This window comes from Polyodon spathula, unplaced genomic scaffold (genome assembly GCF_017654505.1).
Source record: "Polyodon spathula isolate WHYD16114869_AA unplaced genomic scaffold, ASM1765450v1 scaffolds_2443, whole genome shotgun sequence".
Classification (NCBI taxonomy): domain Eukaryota; kingdom Metazoa; phylum Chordata; class Actinopteri; order Acipenseriformes; family Polyodontidae; genus Polyodon; species Polyodon spathula.
This window is the reverse complement of record NW_024473914.1, coordinates 1-10,389: the sequence shown is the minus strand read 5'-3', so window position 1 is coordinate 10,389 and position 10,389 is coordinate 1. Positions and strand designations below refer to the sequence as shown.

The following is a 10,389-nucleotide window of genomic DNA, read 5'->3' as shown; positions in this document are numbered from 1 at the left end:
AGTTTATTAACACAGTGATCCTGTTACACTGTGTCTGGTGAGTTTATTAACACAGTGATCCTGTTACACTGTGTCTGGTGAGTTTATTAACACAGTGATCCTGTTACACTGTGTCTGGTGAGTTTATTAACACAGTGATCCTGTTACACTGTGTCTGGTGAGTTTATTAACACAGTGATCCTGTTACACTGTGTCTGGTGAGTTTATTAACACAGTGATCCTGTTACACTGTGTCTGGTGAGTTTATTAACACAGTGATCCTGTTACACTGTGTCTGGTGAGTTTATTAACACAGTGATCCTGTTACACTGTGTCTGGTGAGTTTATTAACACAGTGATCCTGTTACACTGTGTCTGGTGAGTTTATTAACACAGTGATCCTGTTACACTGTGTCTGGTGAGTTTATTAACACAGTGATCCTGTTACACTGTGTCTGGTGAGTTTATTAACACAGTGATCCTGTTACACTGTGTCTGGTGAGTTTATTAACACAGTGATCCTGTTACACTGTGTCTGGTGAGTTTATTAACACAGTGATCCTGTTACACTGTGTCTGGTGAGTTTATTAACACAGTGATCCTGTTACACTGTGTCTGGTGAGTTTATTAACACAGTGATCCTGTTACACTGTGTCTGGTGAGTTTATTAACACAGTGATCCTGTTACACTGTGTCTGGTGAGTTTATTAACACAGTGATCCTGTTACACTGTGTCTGGTGAGTTTATTAACACAGTGATCCTGTTACACTGTGTCTGGTCTTTCTGACAAGGTGCTCCTACATTCAAAAGTACAAAATGTTAGGCTTGGTTAGCACTCTGCACACTGTTTCTATTAAGTCATGTAGAGCACTATGCATTGTCAACACTGTTTTCTGCTCGTTTTTTTCCCCACCGTATTACCTGAAATTGAATTCCTTCAGCCAACGGCTTTCCTTCTTTCTCCCATCTGATCTGAGCCGAAGGTAGACTGTCCCCAGAAACGCATTCGAAGAATGCGCTCTCTCCTGCATTCACGGTCTGAGAGACAGGACTGTAAAACACTGGAGTCATGTCTAGAAGACAAAAAAAGGTTACAGTACAGGGAATAAACATCAATAATGGAGCACAATAAATGGTCAAAAGTTTGAAACACAATGGAAATTAATGACCAGCACCACATATTGCCATATATCGCTTGCCAACTACTTCATTATAGCATCATTCCTGCTGTACATAGAGATGTTATGGTGTGGTGTGGGAACCAATGTTTTATGGTTCTCTCTTAGATTGAGCATACAGTACCTACTATGTACTATGGTAGCAGTGATTTAGTCAAGCTTATTTTAGTAAATGCAAGGCCAATACTATGCTTGAGTTTGCAATTAAGTCTTGTGTATGTTAAAACTTTCAAAACTTTCTAAAGGAGTTCTGTTTTTCTGGCTGTCCACATTTCTATAGGGACTAAATGAAGCCTCTGCAGACAGCCCCATACAGAGATCATGGACACTGAAACCTTCTCTGAAGAGGGGAAGCTCACACTCCTGCAGCAACAATATGAAATATCCCTAATTGTGATTTAAAGAACCAGAGATTTATATTAAAAGTGTAGCAAATCATTTTCACTGAGCTGCGCATGTCTTCTGTTTAATTGAGGAATTGCAGATTTCTACACAGTAGCTTCTAAACATCTGTATTTCCTTCTCTGAGTTTTATATCACTTCCTGTGATAAAGGTCAGTTTCCATGGTCTGGCTAAAAAGGCTGAGCATATGAGTAAGTCTGACACAGGGAGTACAAGTTTACCAGGAATCGCAGTCCATATTATAGAGTCCATATTATATTATCTGAGGGCAAGAAAAGACAAGTGCACAAAAGATATTCAACACAGAGATTAGGGGACCAATGATATTGTTGCTAATACAAATAAGCAATATAATAAATTTTAAAGCTTTAGTACAGTATTCTACAAACATGACGTCTGTTTACAATAGCTCTTCCATAGTTTAGTCTTCCGAGTGCTACTTGTTGGCCTGTTTGTTTTCTGTTGTCCTGTTTGTTTTCCGTTCCTTTGCACTCCTGAATTCTAGTTCTCAATGTGAGGGAACAAGAGCTTCCCCCTCGCAACATGATTGTCAGAGTATCACTCTGCTGCCACTTGAAACTGTAGGAGGTTATTAATAACATTATAGTGCAGGCAGCAAAAAAAAAAACAAAAAAACGTGTTTTTCTAATGTGTAACAGACATCATTATCGCTTTGAGGCCACTTCACAATTAAGGCCACTTTTTTACAGACCCAATTCTGATGGCAATGTAAAGTCACCTTCAGTATTAAGGCCACCATCTGCATTCCCAGGTATAAAAATACCTCCTAAATTACTTCTCTAATAAGACCAACATACTGAAGCATTTCCACCAGAAAAAAAGAAAGTGATAACCAGTTAAAATAAAAAGGCAAAGCTATTTAAATAAATAGTCAAAACTTGGATGCCGCTTCAGTTGTAAAGACACTCTTTTATTAAACACATAACCCTGTATCAAAATTGCTTAGGAATCTCTCTGAAAAACCACACAAGCATAACATGTTGTCATAGTACTGTACTATTATGCCTGAAACAATATGGATCTTATGAAGGTACTGTATTCCACTGTATTTTTCTGACCTAAAGAAAATGTTCTTCAGGTACATAACATATAGTGGTAAATATACCATAATAATATATCATTGTTTTATGTAGTATGTAGGTTAATTAATATTTACATACAGGCCTTGTATATGCTGAAAGTAGTGTTGATAACAGAAAGCCTGGAGCTTGCTTGGCAAGTGTAGCTCCCCAAGTCATCTGCCCGCAGGCTGGGAAAAAACAGGGACCCATTGGTAGGCTGGTAAACCCGGGTGTCCAAGTCCAGTATGGGTTCCCTAGAGTTTCTGAACCACTCAATTGCGGCTTGGCTTTGAAGGACAGTGTCGTACGCCGCGCAGGACAGCATCAGTGGCTTCTCCAGAGAGGCTACGCTGTCGTTAGGACGAGAAGTAAAAACTGAAAGAAGACAAGAAACGTCAGGGCTCTGCACAGTAGGGTGTAGTCTTATATTCTAAACTGTAGCGGATCTACATACCGCTGCTGTTTAACTCCGTTTTAATCCAGCTGGGTACAGTTTAGTTTGCTTAGAAATGCTGTATACAGGTTGAGAAAAGCATGAAGGATTTCCAGTGATGCTGGAATAAGTATTAGGGACACCTGCCATTATTGTCAGTACTGGTATTCCTCAAATCATTACTGCCTGCAATTACAGGGATGTTGGGAGAGGGAATCTGCATTAAAGCCTCATCTGTGAAATACAAGGCTATAATCTTGAGCCATAGTTACAAGATTATTCTATTTGTATTCCACTTTATAACATCAATGAAAATGCAAGTGGAACAGCATTATTGGGCACAAGGGAGCTACAACCATGCTGCTCTGTAACTGGTTCTGCACTATAAAAGGACCGCCTGGATCAGGATGAAGGGAGTGCACTGGATCACTCATTTCTTCAGTCCTGCTGAGAATCTGTTTTTATTTAACATTCATTCAAAATATACACATATTATTACAAATTACTGCATCCTGGTCTCTTTGCTGGTCTGACTGCAGCTGGACCATTGAGGGAGTTTGAACTGCAACACACAAAGAGAGTAAGTAATAGGAACTTTTCATCAGCAAAAACGTCTTTAGAATTAATTTCAAATTAAAGTATAGAAAGCAAACAAAGTACCAAAAAAAAAAAAAAAAAAAAAAGAAAAAATATTGCTAGTTCTAATAAAATACATGTATATTAAAACTGAATTTAAATCCAAAACAGTTTTACCATATTTCAATGGGGATATTACAGAACACACTGTAGATTACTTCAGATTAAGTCTCTGTGCTGACAGAAGTATGAACATAGTTATTACAGAAGATTGCAAATGACTGCAACTTTACATTACTGCCCAGAAGGAAGTGGAATCACTTCTTTCTCCCCGTTTCACCTAAAATGGCAGCTTGAAGCTCTCTGTTGCTTAGTAACTGAAGGAACCAGATGAAGGTTTTTAAAAAGCCTTTTGTCACTTTTAACAAAAGCCGGGGAAATTAACGTGGGACTTGTTTTGTGAACTAATTCTTCAGCATGCAAGCAAATGTTTTGTTTGCCTTATTTCCTGTATTTTTGTCGGGCTCGTGATCATTGGAGAGATAAGTGTTCTCTTTAATTGAATTGAATTGAATTTAATACGCAGCCTAGCACTATTTTGGGAAAACAGCTAAGACCCATGTTGCATGTACTAACTATAGTGTTTTAGTTTATTCCTCCTGCATTTGTACCTGTTGTATGTAAATTAAAAAATATAGAAATTTCAGAAGGTGAATTCATATATTCAATTATTTATTATGTTTTGTGTATGTATGTGTGTGTGTATATATAAGTAATTGTGTGTAATAAAACTTATTTTCAAATGACACCTGCCTTAACTGAACATTATCTCAATTTTTTCTTAATGGACGTATTATAGTTTTGTTTTTAATGTATTTTTAGTCAGAACACGCATACATAATTCAAATTGACAGTCAACACCAGAAAGATAATACATTCATAAATAATGGTACATTAGTTCTAATTCAACGTGCTATATACGTGATTTAATAAAACACACATTTCATAAATAAAAATCAAAGCTATTTTAATGATAACTTAACAAACGGGACTCTTAACAAAAGAACTGAAAACATGCATGTGCTTAAATAATAAATTCGTGAGGCACGAGGCTCCAAATAATCAGTTAATGCATGAGGCTCACAAAAAATTAAATTCACAGTGATCAATAATTGATGAATAGGAGAATGGTTGCGTCTCTAGTAAAGCATATTATTCAAATTGTGTGTTTTGAAAGTGAAACGAGGCATTACTCTTTCTTTAAAAGGGGCAGTCTCTTGAAACATGGAAAACCAACAATAATGTGCCCTTTGGTGCCATTAAAATTATATATAGTTTTGTTAGTAGTAATATAGTTTTGTAGCTTTGTTTTATTTATATATATATATATAATATATATATATATATATATATATATATAGCTTTTTATATTTTGTATTTACCAAGTTAATACTAGTATATATTTATCCAGTATTTTTAAATACCTCTTTATTGTATTTGTTTGACAGTAAAGTACTGTAAAATGTCATATTTGGTTTTGCACAAATACTGTGGTTTATAACAAGCAACTCAGGATATTAATTTAAGGACCCAAACGATAAATTATTTCTTACTAGCTACAACATCAAAAGTCTGTTTTTTTTTTTCCCAATCACAAAACAAATGTGAAAGTTGCTCCCAAGTGACCAGTCACAAAACACCAAGGGCTGTTTTAAAGAATGTTTTTAAGGGGTTTTGTGACAAATGTTTATAAAAAATGTTTCATGAACTGCAAACTTAATCAAAACAGGCTTTAATAAAACGTTATCAAAATATTCCTTAATACCATGCTTATAGTTTTGTGAATATGACCCAATAGCACAACCAATCCTATCACTGGACCCCTTAGCTTATCTTTAAAATCCGTTGGTTCTTTCCTTGTGTTTTACGCTTCAATATTGAAAATGAAAATAAATAAAAGTTGCTTCTTCTTCCTCTGCTATAGGTCACTTTCACTCCAATGGTCAAGCTGCAATGGCAGGGGACTGGATACAGGAAACATTTCTCCAGATTGAAGTACAAAAAGGGAGACATTTCCAATTCTACTAATGCTAATAAGAGGAAAGAACATTGATTTAAATGTAAATGTTAATGATAATTGACAATGCAGTCTGTGTTACAATTAACACAAGCAGCTTGAAACAGGGCAAACTAAAAAAAAAAAAAAAAAAGGTACCAAGTGTGTTTGCAGCTTGACAGCTTAATGGAAAAATCTTCTTAAAGGCAAACAACTATCCTGTTCCAGATCAATTACAAAATTGGATTATTATTATTATTATTATTATTATTATTATTATTATTATTATTATTATTATTATTATTAAAGTTTTGAAATAGCTGCATTTTTACATATTTTATTTTTTTTTATATTGTAGACCTGTCTCTAAATATCACTGCATATACACGGTTTATTTTTTTAGCCCTGTTATATGTAAAATGATTGAATATTTAAAATATTATCTCTCAAAGACAATGATTAGGATTCTGAAATTCTGTATTAAGTAAATGCCTGTTTGTGTTTACATGAAATATAAAACAAGTGTGCAAAACCCCTCCCTTATCCGAGCATTAGGTTCAAATTTCTGTAATAATTTCTGTATATTTCTTTGATGGTTTGTATGAGATCCTTGGTATTCCCACTTTGTGTTTGTTTTCTGCAAGCTGCAGATGTTTTATTTGAAATATTCATATTCTAGTAAATACTCACTTTGCATTTTGCCAGTAGTAAAAATGAACCAGCTATAAAAAAAGGTGTTTATTTATCACAAGTATCCCAAATGCATATCTCAGTTCTCTCTCCAAAAACACCCCTTTTGAAAACAAAGCTGAAAATGTCCTTAATCTTCCACACAAACTGTACTTTCCAATGCACCCATATAAAAAGAATACTATATAATTCCATAACACTATAATTTACTATATACTAGAACTCCTTGTAGTATAATACAGTCCATTTGTAGTATTAAATACTGTATGCATGGGCATTATCACACTTAACATTGTGTTTACAGCCTATATACAGTAAGTAATACTGAACACATGTTGATAACATAAAGCCATGCTTATCTTTATTTGATCTGCAGTGTGCAGAATTAACATTTACCCTTGATCCTACTTACCTAGCTCTGCAGAGCAGCTGCTATCCCATAGGTAGTAGTGGAGGATTACACTCCAGGAGAGGAAATATAATGCCATTCTGCCTTCAACTGTTGCAACGGTACGTTCAACTGAAACCCCAAAGAGACAGACTGCCATACCACGCTGCAATCTCATTCGATAAGAAGACTCAGTATGCTGCAAAACAGTATTAGCCAACAGGCAGCTACACACACCCGTGCTTATCGTTGCCCCGGACATGACATGCATTCATCGATCTCCCTTAAACAGTTGCAACGTAAGTTAATCGGTTAATGGCGCCCCCATCATCAGTAATCCACATGCAGAACGATTCAATGTGCTGCATAACAGTATTAGCCACAGGTATTGCACATTGCACAGATAACACACACACACACACACACAAACACTGCTAGTGCTCTCCTACTTATTATGGAATTATGTAAAATGAATTCATTATATTATGCTTCATATTATTACAAAGGGTAAGGTGTATTTCATTTCTTCTACATGTTTATTTTATTGCATATTTATATTGCAATTGGAAAAGTTACAGAAATTCTATATTCTACAATCCTAAAGCATTTTTCATTTTGGTGATTGTTTACTGCACTAGGCATATTTTAACCTTTTGCAAACCATTTTAACGAGAAACCATCCTGTTTGACTGTTCAGTTTGTTTGTATTCTCTCTGGGACGTTTCGGCTCCAATCGCACAAGCTACTTTTCTCTTTGAAGCTACTCTGTCACTCGATCCCCTAAATCTTATATTACTCTCAGAAACTGTGTTTCTCATTATTGTATACAGTAGAGGGTTATACAGCACAATTCAGAGTTGCCAAGGTGTTCCTATAATGACTGATTGATGTGGTCAATGGAATTGCTGACATGTATTCTCAATATAAAAAAGCTACTCCCTGTTGCAAGTCAGTTTCAGTCTTCACAGGGATTGAACATGCATTTGTGTTTTACCACTCAAATACTGTGTATATACATGAAGATGCTGTTATTAAAATATGTGAGGAATATTGAATTATTCTAAACAACAGGAGCACTAAATAAACAGCCATCTTAACCATTTGAATACAGACCCCTGTGACTCTACACACTTTTTAAAGCCAGTTACTATTAAAGATTAAATAAAAATATTCTAACCACTATAACACAGTATTATCAATTAAATGTATCTTAGAAACATGGTGGAACAAATGATAACAGTTGCTATATCCAGTTTCTAAAAGGCATAGAAAAAGATAAATCACAGAGAAGTTGTGTTCTTTGTAATGGTAATGCAGAGGCAGAAGCATATTTAGATTCTTAATTGTGTACATGTCATTACGTTTAGCCTGTCACGGTGTACGAGATAATTATTGAACAAGTTTATGTAATATAGTGCTGTCTGGATAAAGGGTTTTGTATGCTATTCAGGTCTGGATAGTATCATACATTTACAAAATAATCATTATACAATGTAGAGCAGCACAGCAAATTTCCACCTCTAGGGGGCTCTGTGTTAATTCAGATATCACACCCATTTCAATAATATTATATGTCTTACCTGTAAAATATCCTGGTATGTGTGTTCTGTATGAGTCTCTGTTGTTTGTTTATGTTGAGATATATTGTTTGTTTATGTTTAGATCATTATTTGTCATGCTTAGTTACAATAAAAAGAATGGCACGTCACTTCCCCACAATCAGACTCAGATCGTTATGCTTTGAAAATGTAATTGTGAAGGCAGTAAATGGCAATCACGTGGTTTCAGTGCATGTTTAATGTCTATTATTTAGGGAGTGTGGATAAGCAATGTGTGCGAAGCTGCATCTTCATTAATTCTTTTTATTATTTAGTCATTTAGCAGATGCTTTTATCCAAAGCGACTTACAGAGACTTGGGGGTGAACCATGTATCACCACAAACCCCTTTCTTTAATCACTGGACCACAAAGCCATTTACTCTTGTTAAAATCCAAGACGGTGACAGTCTTGAGTCATCACCAATTTATGTAACAACCAACTGTGATGTACTCATTTACCAACTCGTTACAACATTTTACATAATCTGATTGAAACCACTGTATCCTAATTTAAATAGTGAATAGAAATCGAGTTTGAGGGAAGATGTGATTTATATGATAACACTAAATAACCACTTAAATCAATGAATCATCAGCCAGGAGTCTATGGGCTGGGTGGGCGTAATTTATTACAAAACCCATTATTGACAGATTAATCCAAAGTGCCTGTAGGTGCTGTTTTGTTATCGTCAATCAGATTCAGGTTTATTCAAAAATATTGATAAAGTGTCTCAAGCAGCAATTCAGCATTCAAAATGACAGTATTTAGCATAATAAATATTGCAGATTGCAACGGCAGATTGAAGCATACGACGTTAACTTCGTATCGATATATATATCTATATATATATGATACTATATAAATATAATCTATATATAGGATATATATATATACTTAATATATATATATATATAACATATATTTTCACAACCAATTATTAAGGAGGCTGTGTGGTCCAGTGGTTAAAGAAACAGGCTTATAACCAGGAGGTCTCCGGTTATAAGTCACAAGTCACTTAACCTCTTTGTGCTCTGTCTTTCAGGTGAGACGTTCTTGTAAGTGACTCTGCAGCTGATGCATAGTTCACACACCCTAGTCTCGTATCTTGTAAAGCGCTTTGTGATGGTGGTCCACTATGAAAGGAGCTATATAAAGATTGTTATACATGGCAATTCCTATTGCTGTTACTCAAATGCTGTTTTTAGGTACTCTTAACGTTCAGGAGCTGCTCCTTAGTTCTAGTTGGCTGCCGCAGACATTTATTACATAGGCTAGATCAGTCTCTTTATAGAAATATGCTCCATCTAGTGATCTGTTACACAGAAGTATTTTGGTTTGTTTGTCTGGCAATACACTGCTGTGTACTAGATGACCCTGGCCAGTTGTCCAGTCATCAGTATTAGAAAGTTCTGGGAAGAAGTAGAACTCGCCCTGTATGATGACTTTGTTATGTAATCTTTAGTACAGGTCAGTACACGAGACAGTCATCGAGAAATTCTAGTCAATCGTCAGGATAGGACATCAGCATCCAGAAAAGGGACCACGCTGTAGAAGAGGACTCTATACCTCTGGGAAGGACTGGGGATCGCAAGGTCTTAATAAGTGCATGTTCAACTATTTTATTTCGAAGACTTGTCTGACTGTTTCCTGAAAATCACCTCCAATCCTTGCAAAAAGACATGTGCTGTATATGAGATGTCTCAGTAGAGGACCATCTCTCTTCCTGCACAGCCTGTCTTATACCAGCCATCCAGCAGCACTGAGGTCCTGTGTACTTTCTTTGAAATACTTAGAGGAGGATATATATCTACAATGCCTCCAAAAAGATTGGGTCAGTGAAATGAACGTAGATATCTTAGCATTCATTTTATAAAACTAATTTTATCCTAAAAAGTGGAATTCTGCTATCACCAATGCCAGTAGTAAGTAATGACATGACAGTCAACATTGCAAAAGACCAACACTGGTCTAGTCACTGTTCTGTAAAAGGTATAGAAAAAAAG

The 10,389-nt window shown here is 35.5% G+C and overlaps 1 protein-coding gene across 1 annotated transcript; it reads right to left on the bottom strand.

Annotated features, from left to right (window-relative positions):
• Positions 1-850: 850 nt before the first annotated feature.
• Positions 851-6,976, bottom strand: LOC121310773 (immunoglobulin superfamily DCC subclass member 3-like). Its single transcript, XM_041243705.1, has 3 exons — positions 6,811-6,976; positions 2,743-3,018; positions 851-1,053 (listed from the first exon to the last, which is right to left on the bottom strand). The coding sequence occupies exons 1-3, from the start codon at positions 6,962-6,964 to the stop codon at positions 851-853; spliced, it is 633 nt and encodes a 210-aa protein (XP_041099639.1). The 5' UTR covers positions 6,965-6,976.
• Between the last annotated feature and the right edge of the window lie 3,413 nt (positions 6,977-10,389).